Source organism: Salvia hispanica, chromosome 5, assembly GCF_029641045.1.
Source record: "Salvia hispanica isolate PSC_SH4W2 chromosome 5, Shi_PSC_v1, whole genome shotgun sequence".
Classification (NCBI taxonomy): Eukaryota; Viridiplantae; Streptophyta; class Magnoliopsida; order Lamiales; family Lamiaceae; genus Salvia; species Salvia hispanica.
The window spans coordinates 43,794,565-43,811,697 of NC_142696.1; the positions used below are offsets into that span (position 1 = coordinate 43,794,565).

The 17,133-nt window shown below is 37.1% G+C and overlaps 2 protein-coding genes across 4 annotated transcripts; one reads left to right on the forward strand and one right to left on the reverse strand.

The window, feature by feature from the left end:
- Positions 1-7,342: 7,342 nt before the first annotated feature.
- Positions 7,343-10,416, forward strand: LOC125190666 (heparanase-like protein 3). 2 transcript variants are annotated; one of them, XM_048088016.2, is made up of 9 exons: positions 7,343-7,870; positions 8,202-8,238; positions 8,348-8,531; positions 8,599-8,744; positions 8,836-9,066; positions 9,150-9,339; positions 9,441-9,566; positions 9,656-9,755; positions 9,885-10,416. In XM_048088016.2, exons 1-9 carry the CDS (start codon positions 7,643-7,645, stop codon positions 10,248-10,250), a joined length of 1,608 nt encoding a protein of 535 aa, XP_047943973.1. In that variant the 5' UTR covers positions 7,343-7,642; the 3' UTR covers positions 10,251-10,416. The 2 variants fall into 2 exon arrangements, with proteins under 2 accessions (XP_047943973.1, XP_047943974.1); XM_048088017.2 differs by having other exon boundaries at positions 7,732-7,870; positions 8,365-8,531.
- On the reverse strand, positions 10,417-16,453 carry PHT4;5 (phosphate transporter 4;5). 2 transcript variants are annotated; one of them, XM_048088018.2, is made up of 15 exons: positions 15,937-16,453; positions 15,413-15,558; positions 14,642-14,741; positions 14,395-14,447; positions 13,718-13,792; positions 13,334-13,426; positions 13,022-13,083; positions 12,826-12,893; positions 12,397-12,512; positions 12,030-12,066; positions 11,541-11,636; positions 11,211-11,352; positions 11,082-11,134; positions 10,881-10,967; positions 10,417-10,791 (listed from the first exon to the last, which is right to left on the reverse strand). In XM_048088018.2, exons 1-15 carry the CDS (start codon positions 16,285-16,287, stop codon positions 10,690-10,692), a joined length of 1,581 nt encoding a protein of 526 aa, XP_047943975.1. In that variant the 5' UTR covers positions 16,288-16,453; the 3' UTR covers positions 10,417-10,689. The 2 variants fall into 2 exon arrangements, with proteins under 2 accessions (XP_047943975.1, XP_047943976.1); XM_048088019.2 differs by having other exon boundaries at positions 13,334-13,414; positions 15,937-16,452.
- Positions 16,454-17,133: the final 680 nt, after the last annotated feature.

The following is a 17,133-nucleotide window of genomic DNA, read 5'->3' on the forward strand; positions in this document are numbered from 1 at the left end:
CGAAGCAACCGACCTAGGAGAAGTAGAAATAGTCAAAATCTTTGAGAAGAGATCTCAAAGATCACCGGAGGCGATGAGACAACCGGAAAAGATCGAGAAAATCACACGGATCCGATTCCGGTGACAACACTGAAAAATACATGAGAGATCCCTGCTCCGAAACCGATAGATCGGACATGTGCTGGAACATCCTCAGATCGGAGGTGCGCCGCTTCGATTCCGACGTTGACAGAGACATCGCCTGCGGCGTGATCGATCTGGCGAAAGAGAAATCGAAGGAGATTCACGGCAAGCTTCAGCCGCAGCGTCACTTGATGCGCCACGACCTCCGCCGCGTCGCCCCGCCGGAATCGCCTAGCTAGACAACTCGCATCTTCTGCCCTTGCGGCGCCAGTAGCCTCTGATTCCTCGGTAGACGGTGGCGAAACGCCTTCCATTAGCTAATTGGTCGAAGATTTGGTGAAGGCGTTGCTTTAATGGAGGAAAATTGGGAATGGAATTGGAGTGCTGGAAACCACCCGTGTTTCATTTGTTTTTAACTTAAATTATCATTCTGCCCTTTCATAATTAATTACTCTAAAGTATTTTTCATGTGGCAAAATCTGGACCACTCATTTAATAAAAATGAGTGGCTAATATTGCATCTCATTTCTCAATTAACCTAAAAAATCTCAATTGATCATGAACCTCTATATATATACTCTATATATATATATAGAGGTGTATATATATATATATGTTTTTAAGATAACTTTTTGGCAAGCATCCCCACCACATTGTACTTGTCTAGCAATTCACGTGCTACATGAAATTTATTACTACAAAATTATACTCCCGCATTTCCCATTAAATGTTTCATATTTGATCTGCGTGAGTTTTAAGAAATTTTTTAATTTTATTAGTAAAAGTGGATAGCAAAAAGGTAATGAAGTGTGAGTCATATTTTTATACATTAGTTTTATAATAAAATATGAGTGATAATAAGTCAGTGGAATGTATGATTAATTACTAAAAATGATAAAAATAAAATATATATTTATTAAGGATTATTTAAATAAGAAAATATGGAATATTTAACTGGGAACGGAGACAGTACCATTTGCATCAAACATCAAGAAATGCCAAGTTTCCAAACTTTTTTATCGCATTAATGGTCCCATAAGGCATTATGAAATTTATGATAATTAAATTGAGCATGAGAGATATCATGCAGTCTCTGCACTGATTTTCTTCTGACACTTCACATGCAATGATATAGGAGTAATAACTTTCAGATACCTCAACCGCTAATGTTGTGTTTTGTAGTAACACATTTTCTATGATGCCTTGTCAAATTAGATTTGTGTATTTTGGATGCAATAAACTAATATCCAATCTATGTATTTAGGTGGCGTTTAATTTATACTACTATCATAGAATGGGTTGATGCATTATAAGATCGATCAATTGAAGAATAAAATAGTTACATAAGCTTAAAAATTATCAAATACTACATTAAAATAAATGAGGAATTCATCTTGATTATCTCAGCGATAATTGCAATAAAAATCTGTCTCATATCTTTTAAATTTTAAATTTCAGTTCACTAAGTTTTGATTTTTCAGATTTGCAAAGAGATTTCCGTCTCAATCAAATCTAGTGTGGCTCTTACGACATAAGTGTTAATATGATATTGTGGATAACTAATGTGAAAGAGTTGTCAACGTGTTAAAAAAATATAGTTTAATATTTTGGATTCACAGATGTGTGGGTTAGACACGCAGATCTGGGTGTCACTGTCAGGTTCATGTGTGTAGGTGCGCCAGATGTAGAGATTCAAGTGTTAGGTCTTGTAGCCAAGTCCGAATGCAAGTCGGGTGTACGAGCCAATGCGCAGATTCACATGCCGGGTGCATAGGTGCCCCATGATATCTTTTCATTCCGTTCAAAATTTGACTGATATAAATTAATAATTTTAGTGTTAATTATCTCTCATTTTGATCAATTTAACCTATACTATATTTAAACCAAACACCCCTTAATTTCAAGATAAAATTAGATAACTGAAATTGCGTAGAAGATTATGATCATTTGCATACCCGTAGTCAATGACTCGATATATTCTTTTTTTGCTTGATCTTTAATCCAAGGAAATTCTAACGATCAATTCAAAAACATTATATAGGTTAGTTGAAAAAAAAAAGTCACCAGCTCTAATCAGATTTATATTTTCACATTTTAATAATTACTTGCATTAGAGCATTCCCAATGGAGGTGGCGAATTCTCGGCGATAAATCGCCGGTTATCGCCGAATTATCGCCGGCCATTGTGGCGAAGTCGGCGATAATTCGGCGATAATGTTGCCGTTGCTTCGCCGAGTGGCGTTCTAACGCCGGATTATCGCCGAGCGATCGCCGGCCACTGTGGCGACGCTCGGCGATAATCGGCGATAATTAAAATTTTTTTTTTTTTTTTTTGAACCCAACGGCTATTTTACATTCCACCCCTATAAATATTTCCTCCACTTCCTCCATTCATCACCCACAATCTTCATTCTCTCCATTTTCAATCTCTTCTCCCAATCTTCAATTTTCATCAAAATTATGAGCTTTTGGAAGAAAAGTTCCCGATCGGGTAAGGATAAGGGTAAGGGGAAAGAGTCGAGTTCACAAATTCCCAACACGGATGAAGCAAACGAGCAGTGGATGCAGTCGTTGTTGGCGATGGGTTCTCCTCCCGGCCAACTTCCATACGGGGGTCCGTCTCCTTTGCAGACTCCTCCGGCGCGGAGACTTTCTCCGTACTTCAACTCTGCCGGCAGAATGCCCTTTCCAGCCGACGATGTGTATCGGCCCCAGTTCGACACCCCCGGATCAACCCCAGGCGACCAAGAATCTCAGGCCGCGACACTGAGCGCGGAGGACTTCGAGGTGGAAGAAACGCCCACCGAGCCGCCTTCTAGGAGCGGGAGGGGGAAGGCGCCGGCGTCGTCGGCTGCGACTGATACGGGTTCCGATGAGAGGCCGAAGCGGGTAAGGACTACTTACACTCTGCAAGAGTCCGAGCTGATAGCCGACTGCTGGGCGGACACGTCACAGGACGCGGAGCGCAGCAACTACCAGACTGAGATCATATTCTGGGAGCGGATTGCCGCGAAGTACAGGAGCCACAAGACTGCCTCAATGAAGGACCATGGCAGCGAGGCGATCCGTCGGCATTGGGAGCGCCTCATGAGGGACTGCGGGCACTTCAACGGTATTTATTCTAACTTGATGACTCACATGACGAGTGGCCAGAACGAGCACATGGTCCGAGATGAGGCCATCCGGATGTATAGTAGCCAGTACTTGTCGACGAAGGGCTTCAAGTATTGGAACATCTACGATAAGCTGAAGGATCTCCCCAAATTCCGGACGGGAATGCACGACGCGCTGCACGGGAAATCGGTGCGCTCGCGACTTAGCGTTTCGGAGAGCGAGGGGAGCGCGGCCCACATCGACTTGAGTGGGGATGGTCCGCACGAGCGCCCGGAGGGAGTGAAGAAGGCGAAGGGGAGGCGGAAGGGGAAGGGCGCAACGTCGGAAGTCGCGTCGGAATCCGTCATCGACTTAGAAAAAGCCACTTATTCGAGCAATGTCGCCAATCTGACCCAGATGTACACGCTGTACTTCACCGGCGGCGGGACCCCTGAAGAAAAGGCGGCCCTCTGGAAATGCATCCAACACCTGCAGAGTACGCTGGGGCTCGATCCCGACGCCCCTCCGGCCCCTCCGTCTTAGATTTTTTTTTTTTAAATCTTTGTTTATTTGCGTTTTTTATTTGTAGTTTTTTTTTTCTCGTTGTATTATATTTTCCAATGATTAATACAACGATGAATTGTTCATTATTAGTCTATTTATTAAATACATTTGTAGGGAAAATTAAATAATATAAAAAATAATGATGTAAAAATGAAATGTTGAGTTAGGGAGAAATAAGGGAGAAATAAGGGAGAAACCAATGTAGCACTTGGCTAAAAACTGGGGATAAATTTTGGTGCTGATGTGGCGCTGATGTGGCAGGAGTTAGGGAGAAATAAGGGAGTTTTTAGGGAACTCCATTGGGAGTGCTCTTAATATCCTAAATTTTTCCATTTCCTTGAAAATTAGATATCCCCAAAAAAATTTCACAAATACTTTGATATGATTTTTCTTTCATTGCATTGGAATTATTTCAGAGAAAACTATTATCAGATCTTGTAGAAATTGTATCACAAGATTTTTCCGGCTGCCGAAAAATTTATGGTGCGTCTATTTTGCTATATATATAAAGCGTTCACAAAATTAAAATTTAGTGATTTCGTTTTGCAAAAATAACCGAAAATTATTACTCGATTTAAGAGTTAATTATATGGAATAACGAAAACCCATAGACCATTGACTGCTAAGAGCTAACTAACCATATCCCATTAGAAGAAAGAATAAAATCTAAGTTTGACAATTCGTCACCAAATTAGTTGAGTTCGGATTGGGTGCACCAACTATATAAATTTGCTTAATCTGAAATAAACATTTTCACTGAAGTCCCTAAAAATGTATGTATGCCACTGATCTCTACATGACAGGAAATACAAAATAGATCACCTATTCATTAGAGCCTATAAAACAAGACAAATAGACAATATAGAGTAATGCCGTAAAATTATAACAGCAAAAAGTCAATCATATTTTTTCATTTCGATACGTCTATCAAAATTAGTCAAAAGGTACTATAGCCTATGTTTAGGGCGTGTTCAAGTTCCTAGAAATAATGAGAAATAGGGTGATTTCTAACTGTTAAATGATGTTCATGTTTCATTGAATATATCTGGAGAGCCCGATCAGAATTGGAAGGCCCGCACTGTTGGGCTGTGTAATACCCTTAAATCAAATCTGTTCCACACCGTGGTTTACAAATCTGCATTGAAGCTTGAGCCAAGAAATAGAGTTAAATTGACTAATGTACCCTTTGAATTCTCTGAAAACATAGAAAAAGCGGTGGTATTATGGTTACACTACCCATGTGGGAATATATTAATAAATTCATGCAGACCATTTCTTGATCCATTTTGAAAAAAATGAACACCCTAAACCTTCATTAATTATCATAATTGAACAGTGCCAAATCTGGATTAGATTTTATTCTCACAAATTCAGTAAAATGAACAGGCCCTTAGAATGTGTTACAGTTGAAGTAAGTAACCTAATTTTCTAGAAAAAAATATCTCTAAATCAAATAAAGGTGTATTCATAGATGCACTTTCCTTGGTTGTTGAAACTGTTCATTTAATTTGCCTTATTTTCACTACCCAAATTATGAGCTTTCGGCATCAATCACGTAGTACTATTATTCTCTTCAATATCCATGAATTGGGTCCACTAAAACTAATACTCCACTAAGGCAAGTACTCTCATCGGATATTGCAGATAATTGAAGTTTATACTCCATTAGTTTATACAATTATGTGTCTATCATGATTGAATTAAAGTACGCATTTTGCCATAGCATTAAGTTGATTAATTTTCTTTACAATTTATAAAACACAAAGCCTACACTATTCACCAATATTCAAGCTATAATTACAACTAGTATTTCAAGAATAATTTCCTTTTTTCTTTATTGAAAAACAATAAATCTGAATTCACAATAATCACATTACTAAACATGCATGCACTCCAATATAATTTGGTGTCTGTTAATTTTATTAAAGCTTATAAAATTGGGTCAAAACATATTTAGATTAGGTGTGGTGACATTTCTTGATTGTTGTAGATCCACCTAAAACCAGGACGTGAAATGTAACATGGGTTTGGTGATTTGGCTTGGATTGCTATTATTGGGAATAGGTATGTTTTTTTAGCTCAACTAAAAAATAATCTTTGTCATGTGTTTGGTATTGTGTAGAAATCCGATGTGAACCTAATAGAAGAGATGGAATGATAAATTAAACATGACGTTTAAATGACGAAAACCATGTGGTAAAATAACGATAGTTAGTTTGAGTTTTAGTTATCCAAATTTATGTATAGTAGATATTGATTGTTCACGTAAATATATTATTGTTAGCTGATAACAACTTTACGATTTGCAAATGATGTCAACATTACAATTTTCTATTACTTTCATCTTCCAAACAATGTAAACACAAGTTACACAACAACTTTCCCTCAAATTATTGGAAAATGCTAATATGTGTGACTTGAGAGGATACTAATTAATACTATATCACAATATCCCTAATTAATATTCTTTTAGTAAACATTATTTCTCTTTAAGAACTTAATAATGTATAATTGCTAACTTTTCTATGCGAGTGTTAATTCGATGTATTTTAAGTGTCTTTGTGTATTGAATTGGGTTTGATTATTTTTGTTTGGATCAAAGGTTGTATCTACATTATTAATGTAACCAAAAAGTAAAAGGTATTCAACTGTCATAATTAATTGGGCTACAAAGGCTAATGATCTAACATTTCACATGATAAGATCTCAAGTATGTTCATGTCTATAAATGTGTTAGGTCTGTTGAAAACTAATCTATGTTTGTTTTAGCTTCAAATAATTCAATCATATCACAATTATTTGATCAAAAAACAATCTTTCAGCTCAATTATGCTATCATATTATATACCTCCCATACTAAATCGTGGACACGTCCACACGCACAAACTAATTAATTTTTTTATATTTATAAAATTGTCAAATTCTCAGTATTTTTTATATGAATTATTGTTCAAAAGCCATTATCACCAAATTGAATTGCTTAAAATAGCCTTCTCAAAATCTCTAATTCCGAAATTTAGAAATTTCGATATTAATCAATAAACTTCGCTGTCTCCAATCTTGCTCACCAACACACATTTGAAAATGCCCAAACTTATGTGAGATGAAAATTAAAATTATAATGAAAACTACTTTTGTGAGAGTAACTATAAAGCATTATTTAATTTCCACGTCATTTTATTCCACGAACAGAATAGAAAAGGATCTTTTGTTCGATTACATAATTTAGTTGTGAAATAAATTATGCTGAACAGCGAATATTTTTACACTAAGTTATTAAAGTTTTTGTGAGAACCTTTGCTTAGTAGATAAAGTAACATAAATAGCTTTCTCTATCTAATTAAGGGAGCCGAGTAATCACTTTTAATGTCACAAGGGGCATTTTGGTAATATTAATGTATACCTTTTGTTGGTTTGAAATTGAAACACTTGCTGAGAATATTTTACTGTATTTTTTAATTAACGCAAATTTAATTGTTTATACAGCATTAAGCTTGCTCAAATCCCACCTCTACATTTCCCCAGTGAAAAAAAATAAAGTATCACTAATAAAGCTCTTATCTTTGTTTCTGAATTTGGCTATTTTTACGAATTTCTCTAATTCTTATTCCTCTATAAACATAGCTTTTTGGTTTCCCCCTGTCTTCTGCAAATCTTTGTCACTTTTGTGAAGCAAAGCACATTTTTGAACTGGCCCCACTTCAACCAACTTTGAGATAACACACGCAATTCTCAGAGTTGTTTCCCACGCCATAAAGGAAAGCATCACGAAATCCTTGAATTTACTTACTAGTTCCAGTAATGCTGTTCTTATAAAAAGGTGTTAAGATATCTTTCTTAAATCTTTCTGGGCTTGTGAAAGATGCGATTTTTGGATATGCAAATGGGGTGTTGGGTGCTGGTGGTGTCTGTGGTGTGCTTGAGCTTTGTGCAGGCTACTGGGAGCATTGAAGGTAGTGTTTTTATTGATGGGAGTGTGCCCATTGCAAAGACAGATGATGATTTCATTTGTGCAACATTGGATTGGTGGCCACCTGAGAAGTGTGATTATGGGACTTGTAGCTGGGGACATGCTTCTTTGCTCAACTTGGTCTCTCCCTCTCTCTATCTCATGTTTGTTAACTGCTTTGTGTGTGAATGTGTATCTGTGTGAGTTGAGATTTGGTGTTTGGAACAAATCTATTTCAGCTCTAGAAATTCAGAAATGTTGATATTGAAGGGCTTTATGTGAATAATATAGTAGAATCAAGAAAATGGTTCTGGCTCATGGTTTGTTTGACTAAATACATTTTGTTTTTGTTGTGTTGTGATATTTATTGGAAGGAATTTTCTGGCACCAATTTGAAATGTTTATGCTGTGTTCATGAACTATGAAGAAAGCATGGATTGTGAAATTCTGTTTGATGTTTGGTTATGTGCAGGATCTCAAGAACACAGTCTTCCTAAATGCTGTTAAAGGTATTATATCCTTCAAAATGTGTTCTCTATCAAGAAAGCTCTTAACTTTTTAATGTTAGATGAAAATGATACATCAAAACCTGCTCTTTTTTGCCCCATATTCATGTAGCATTTTCACCATTGAAGATCAGATTGGGTGGCACCTTGCAAGACAAAGTTGTCTACGAGACAGAAGATGATTCACATCCCTGCATTCCGTTTGCCAAGAATTCCTCCATTATGTTCAGTTTCACGCAAGGCTGCCTGCCATTGTCTAGATGGGATGAGCTGAACTCCTTCTTCAATGAATCAGGGTATAAATTTTTGAACTAAATTTCAAACTTCCCAACACATTTCATGAGTTTTTTTTTTTTATGCTAGGGCTCTTGTTGTTTTTGGACTGAATGCTCTTCGCGGAAAGTCTATACAATCTGGTACTGCTGTAGGCCCGTGGGATTCCACGAATGCTGCATCTCTCATTCGTTATACTGTGAAAAAGGGTTACAAGATTTATGGTTGGGAACTTGGTAAGAATGGGTTCAGATCATGTGAACTGAATTTGATTGAAAACTTGTATTCAATAGAATAGTTCATATCATGCTGCTTCTATTCCATCAGGGAATGAACTGAGTGGAAGTGGGATCGGGGTTGGAATTGCTGCGGATCAGTATGCATCCGACACAATTGCTCTACATGACTTAGTCAAGGAGGTGTACAAGGAGGCCGATGTAAGACCACAGATCATCGCGCCTGGGGGGTTCTTCGATGCTGGCTGGTTCCAGCAGTTTCTGGCTAAAACAGTTGGATCATTGGATGTGATCACACACCACATCTATAACCTTGGCCCTGGTACTTTACAAAGCTGAGTAATTCAAGAAAGATATAATCCATATTTGAACAGATTTCACATCTATCCCTTTTTCCTTTGGTAGGAAGTGATGAGCATGTTATAGATAGGATTTTAAATCCATCTGTTCTGGAGAGTGGAGGTGACGTGTTCAGGAACCTCCATAATGTCATCAGGACATCGCCAAACTCAGCTGCAGCCTGGGTTGGTGAGGCTGGAGGGGCTTATAACAGTGGCCGCGATGGAGTCACAAATGCTTTCGTGTTTAGTTTCTGGTAATTGGCTCATTGCAGCATATGCAGAAAACTACTATCTTTGGGCTTGGCTGTTTGTAGTGAACTTAACAAAGAATAGTTTCATTGTTGATGGATGATAGGTACTTGGATCAACTAGGTCAAGCTTCGACTCACGACACGAAAACATACTGCAGGCAGACGTTGATTGGGGGTAACTATGGCTTGCTCAACACCACCACATTCATACCAAATCCAGACTACTATAGGTCAACTACATAATATTTTTTCTTAGAATTGTTACTATTTCCTATCGTGTCGTCTCCCCCTTATTGTTTGTCATTTGGCCGTGCTGCAGCGCTCTTCTCTGGCACCGGTTGATGGGGAGGAACGTCCTGTCAACCTCCTTCAACGGGAACAAGACAATCCGAGCATACGCACATTGTACAAAGCATTCTGTGAGTACTAGAACCATGGGGAGCTGGCGCGGGCTCAAGCACCCCCAACACACATATTTTGTTCTGTTTTTAATCTTATAATTTACACCCTTCATGCTATAATCCATATTTGAAACCTACTCTTGGTAGAAAGGGGTCACACTGTTACTCATTAATATCGATGGAAACACGACCTTGAGGGCGAAAGTCGACTTCAATGGGACGTTGAAGCACAACCACCACAAGCATAGGCATCATAGATCAAGAGGGAATCTGCTGCGTCACCGGAAACAGGTGTCTGAAGCTGTGAGAGAAGAGTACCATCTGACTCCAATGGATGGCAACATACGGAGCCGTACAGTTCTGCTGAACGGGAAGGCGCTGACTGTCGACTCATCGGGGATTATACCTTCCCTTCAACCTGTTAGGGTGAATTCATCGGAGTTGATAACAGTGGCTCCTTACTCCATTGTGTTTGTTAGCATGCCAAATGTTTCTATCTCAGCATGCATGTAGATGCAATGGAAGTAGGAATCATTCAATTCCCATTGTTGATTGATTGAATAATTAAGGTGTTTAATTCTTTTTCCATTTGTTCAACTCAAATATTGGAAAAATATTCCTGCTTAGTTTGACCACAGTTGATTTCATGTTTATGACAATTGAGTTACATTCTTGATAATGCAGCATTAATCTGGATTTGATATTATCCTACCATATAGAAATGTAGTCTTACAAGCAATGATCATAAAGAGCTATACAAATTATACATTGACATTAATTCTGCAACCAATAATGGCTAATGAAATGTGGAAAAGCCTAATATGGACGATCTTGATGTAGAGTGAAAAATGTGGAAATATGTAACCTAGGTTATCAAACCTACAGCACAAAATTGCTGTTCAGATAAAAAATACTTCTGAACAGGATGATGGGAGACTTCGCAACGATGGAGTTAATCACTCTTCGAGAAGCTCTGTGGTTTACTGCTAGCTAATGCCAACCATACAACTGTGCCAGTAAGGTAAAAGAAGATTGATGGAGCAAACAGCGACATCTACATGGAGAAACGGCATGAAATGCTTGCACTAGAGGAAAAAATTGTGTAGAAGAGGTCAAAGAGTTTCAAGAAAAAAACAAACTTACTCCCCATGAGTGAGTTGTGTCGAGAAGATAGCCAGTAAGAGCAACACCAACAATTCCAGGTACAGCTCCAACGGTGTTGGTAATTCCCTGCAACATTGTTTTGAATATAATATTAGGCAAACTTTTCAGGCGAATCAGCGAATGGGCTACCATAAACCACTACCTAGAGGTATTTTGGAATAATTTTGTTCGTGTACGTACCAAAAGGACACTTGCATATTCTGGCGAAATGTCTTGGTGGGTACAGTATAGTCCTGTTTAGATACGATGAAGTAAATATTAAGGGTATATATATACTTCACTATATAAGTAAACAGCCTTCATTCGAACCTGATAAAGCAAAGCTTGACAGTGCTAAACCACTCGTAAGAATAGCTACAACTTGCCATGGACTCAGCCCTAAGTCCAAAGAAGAAAGAATCATGCAAGTTGCAGGAGACAGGAAAGCAATCGTTTGGCAAACCTTTCGAACCTGTTTCCACACAAAGCACACAAGTATTTGTTTTTTTCATACCCAAACGTAGAAGACTGATGTTTCTCATTAAAGGGTCACCCAAAACAGAGGACCAACGTCCATACACTTAATGTATTCATTGAACTCACTGAAGAATTTGATATTTGTATATGTATGCGTAAACAAGGGTCAAGTCTTCAACTCACCACTGTCGTTTCAACCCCGTTCGATATCCAGTAATCAGCCAATTGGGATGCAATGCTGGTCACAAAGATTGATGCTAGTGGAGGAAGAACTGAGACCTGTAATTTCACGAAAAGATAAGAAAGATCCTATTCCCAGTTAAAGAAGCATGAAATTATTTTATAATTGTGTCGTTACCATAGAAGAAAACTTTTTCCAACACATCGGGAGATATAAACGTAATTCTACTTTTAGTTTTGGCATTACTTAGGCCTAAAAATCATTAGTCATTAGTGAAGAACTAAATTCTATACAGATCAGTGAACAACTAAGTTCATGAATCACTTAAACTATTAATGTTCAGATAATCTATTTGACATTCCTGAACATGAAATGGCTATTGGATTGTTGTAAAAAAATTCCTCAGGGTGAACTGAAGAAATATATCATATTCTAATACTAATGAAAAGATTGTCATTTGAAATTTGTTAAACAAAGATTCTTAGACATACCCATGCAGCTTCTGTCAGGTCAAGGTCCAGCTCCTCACTGCAAGGGATATTGCAGGATGTTTAAACAGTACAAGACACCAAAACAAACAGATATATCGAACTGATAAAGAATACAGGATACAGAACAGTACTTCATTTAACTATCTGATGTTCCGATCCTATTATATGGTACTAGTAGTAAAGATTGTCAACAACAATAATATGAAATTCAATACCTTCTTCAACAAATATGAGGCCTTAAATTTCAAATTTCATAATTAGGGTGTAATTACATTTCCTAGTTCTACTGGAATCTTAACTCTGATAATTTAGTCGCTGTTTAATACAATTAGCAATATTTTCCATAAACACAATCAGTGCAAAGCACCTGAAGTAAGTTGGAAGCCAGGATAAGCAGCAATAATGCCCCCAACTTCCACAAAAATGAGTATATATCATCGCCCATACAGCTTTAGATTTGAAAAATTCCTTCCAAGGTACATCCTGTGTATCATCCAAAAATGGAACACAGTCAATTACTCACAGGTCACAACATTATATTTTGCTCATCAGCTATTCAGGTGGGCTAACTGATTCTAGATTTCCACCCATTCCTCGCGCAATGCGATATTAGTACAAGGGCAGGTGTCAACCAAAAACAAATGGTGAATCTTTACTATTGTGATAAATTCTCTTCATTTGATTGGACTCTGGGATAGAACATTAAGATTCTGAGATTTAATGTATGAGATACAAAATTGTGATATGCTGTTGATTTCATAATAGGATGCCATATACATGGAACAAATAGACCTACCGTCAGTGAGCCGCCCAAATCTTGCAAAGTGGAAGTCCATGACTTGGTCATAGGGACAGTCTGAGGCCCTGCAGAAGATTGATAGTCGGAATTGTGCAAGAAATGAGATAACACTGAGACAACTAAATGCAAATAAAATGATAATCTCAGTTAATATAAGTCTACAATGGGGCACGAAAGAGAAAAAGAGACATACATGATTGGTGAGAAGCTGCAAAAGGGAGATTATCTTCTTTAATAACCTGAAATATCAAATACCTGAAACATAGTGAAAACATGTTAGGGGGGGGGGGAGTATTTGAGCACTCCTCCACCTCTGTAACTTGAGATAGGTAGTCATAGCAATTAAAGAACAATTACACTAATAAAGAAAGACAAAAAGAAAAAAATTAGAGAATTAAAGCACCAGATAAAGGATAGTAGGAGTATATTTTTTTTCACTTTTTATGTGACTCTTTTCAGATTTCAAGAGAGTGAAAAGCAACTTGTTTGATTTCTAGATACTTACCATGCTATACCCAGAGAGCCAAAAATGTAAAATACAGATCCCCAGCCATAATTCTCGATTAGTGGAGGAGCCAAAACAAGCCTGCAGTTTGAACTTCCAAATGTGAAGAGAAAGAGACTTAACGACAACACTCTACAAACCATAATCTAGGAATGAGCGTAAAGAGTTCAAGCATAGTAGCATTTTAAGAAGAGACATTATGCAGTTTTGTACGCTGCCAATAAAATCCATGCTGCCTCTTGTTAATAAATTAAGTTCCACCATAGGAAGAATATATTTTATTCGCATTCTTTCTTCTACGATATATGACTGTCCAAAATTTTAAAAATGTGAGGCATAATAAGAGAAAATGAAAAATCAATTGTATAAAAAATCGATTATTACCCCAAGACACTTCCAAAGCTTAAACCACCAAAAACAAATGAAACTGCACGCGACCGTTCTTCTATTGGTACAGTCCTGAAAATAATAGTACATATCAATGTAGCATACAACACAAAAATATATATATCTAAAAAAAAAGATACATCAAAAGCTACAACATGATGATGTTGGTTACAGTACAAAAATTATCGGATGAAAGCATATACAATAATCAGAGATACCTATCTTTTTACTAAATAACACAATTGCATCCTTACCCACTCCACAGTCAAACACTGATTAAGGCAAGGAAGTAGAAGCATTTATATGTCAGCATTGGGATATTATACAGCCGGAAAATACAATGAAATAGCCATCTAGGTGAAAGCCTTTATAGCTGAGAGTTTGCATTGAAGGAAAGATCTTAACAATATTTTATGGAATGTTATTAGCAGAAACCACATTAATAAGCTACCAAATTGAACAGAAGCCCAAAACTTAACGTGAATTATAATGGTGTTTATCAGAGACATTATAAATTAGGGAAAGAGATATACTATGAAGAGACATAATATTTATATTGTTTCAGATAGATTATCTAACTGTTATTTTCTTTTATTCCAACTTCTCTCTTATTTTATACATTTTCATCCCATTTCTGCTTTTGGTTCAATTTCAAGAAACCCATAAAAAAGTACCTAGCAATCATATCAGTTGCAGCAGATGGTGAGACACCTTCTCCTATCCCAACCTGGATCATTTAATAAAGTAATCAGAAAGAGCAGATAAAAACATTGGAAGCACAATTATTTGAACAAATCCAGTTAATGAAGTCATAGCCAGCCAAAAGAATCTTATTTTTCTCACAGCTGATAAAGAAATGAAAAACCAGTATTTATCTTATATAAGACAAATATAAAGAAGAGTAGGTAGCTAAGGAAATACCAAAACCCTGGACAAAACAAGTCCTGGCATAAAGCCAGCAAGTAGAGGAACCATTGCTGTGGCCAATGACCACACCAGGACGCCCACTTCGAGAACTCTTCTGCACATAGATAAGGTGATCAACTAGAAGAAAGAGGCTCATGGTAAATGAGTGACTTCACATTTTCCCCTCCTGATCTAAAAAATGAGTGTTATCACCACCTTTATGGAGCAAGAATCAGATGACCTTTATCAGTAGTAATAAAACACGCATTGAGGAGGATTAGAACCTATACAACCTTTCTGGCAATGCCAGAGAAGCAATCATCTCAGTAAAGAAAAAAAAATGACTAAAGCAAAAGGATACAACTCTGCATCCGAATGACTGCATAGTAGAAAATTTTCCATTTTCAATATGGTTCACGGAAAGAAAAAATAACAATCGACAAAAAAATTTGATCACACATCAATTCTCCAAGCACTATAAATAATTAAGCTATCAACGTTTTCCAACCATGAGGCTTTAGTTAAACACTATTGTATTGCTGAAGCTCTAATCATAAAAATCTGACTAGATATCTGATTGTGGTAAAAAGATTAATTTCAGCAACAGGCTTTCTATATAACACGTCACGGACATATAACATATTTCAGAATTTAACAATATTACGGATATGCACTATAATCACCACACGGCTTCTTAAACCAGCCAGGCCGTGATTAAAATAACCTCAAAAATAATGTAGTTAATAGATACTACTAACAATGTGGAGTTTGGCCTAAGAAACTAACCTCCCACCAAATATTTTTGAAAGCCAACCACCAGGCAACTGACTAAGAGCATAGCCCCAGAAGAAAGACGACTGCACCAATCCAGCCACAGAAGCATTCCAACCGAATTGATGCGACATTGGAATTATAGCAATACTCAAATTTACCTATTCAGTGTATGAAAAATCAGTTCATGATAACCTAAAATCACACATCCTACTAATGATATTGCAAATTTTCAGACTCTTGGCAAGCTAACCATAACTACGAAACGCAGAAATGTAGCAATATACATCTAAAACGCAGGCACCTACATGTTTAGTTAAGGCCGTATAGGAACAAGATAATTTACATTAGCTCACATTGTGAAACTATTTTCCCCAATTCCATTCTGAAACTAATTTCCCCTATTCCACCTTGCATGAGGAATCAAATATCAGACGAATTATTTTCTAATCATATCCAGATTTACAATAATTGATGCTAATCAATTCGTACATTACTTGTATAAATAAAAGCTACGACTCAAACTCGAGCAGATTTACCTTATCCATGTTGCAAATAACGAAGGCTAGGGATGTAGTCCCAATGAGCTTGTATCTCTGAGGCAGATTCTTCCAAGGCGGCCAATTCAAATCAAACCCCTCTCCCCCAACACCTTCCTTCCGCTTGAGCTCGTCATCCACTACGACCCCACTTGCTAAGCCTTGCTTCTCTGCGGCAATTTCGCGCTCCCTCTCTCTCTCTTTAATGCTGCAAAGAGCCTCAAAATTCAATCTTTTCTTGAAGGGAAACCCGATCAACGGCTGAGTTCTTGGAATTGGAGTTTTAATGCTTGTTCCATATGAAAAGCTGAGGAAATTGCTATCCACGTTAGAGATAATTCGAGCCGCCATTTCTTGATTCGGGGGCGACTAAAGGGAAGATGAGGAAAATCTGGAGAATCTGGGCATGGATTGAAGGAGAAGTGAAGAGCTGAGACGTGGGATACGTGAATGAGTGTGTGTTGGTGTGTGTGATCAAGGGAAGAGCAGCTGATGAAGTAAACACGACATTTGAGAAACGGACGAAACTGTGCCACGAATATTCGTTGTTTATGTGTGGCGCCCAATTTAATTGGAATTAGGAAATACGTATACAAATTTCCCCAATATATAAAATACAGAAAATTTGAAATAAATTTTAGGAGTAAGGCATCATAAATTGATGGAGAAATAGAATCAAATTATTATGTTATGTTTCAGACTTTCAGTAGGAGCACTAACGATGTTTTGATAAGATAGTTGGGAAATAAAAAAATTGGAAAATCAAACTTCAAAAACTAAACTAAAATGAAAAATCTAAAATTATACTCCTACTATGAAATTTTATAAAATCGAAAAACCGAAAAAAAACATACTACTTCAAACCGAATCAAACCAAAGAACCAGAATAATCGAACCGAATTTCAAAAATTTCGGTTTGGTTCAAATCTGATATTCGATTTTTTTTTTTTTTTGCTCACCCCAAAACATAAGTACTTATATGTGGTAGGGATTATGTTAAGATGACAACCCTTTTTAAAGTGACAATGTATCACCAATCTCGTGCTGCTACGTGGCACGTTATCCAGCAATATTAGAGGCATATCCATCAATATTCATTTAGTATGCGTTTACAGATTGCTTGATTGTAATAGGTGGGTTGCTGTGTAGATTGTTGAGTATTACTGTATAGGCATAGAATGTTTCAGTTGCAGTATA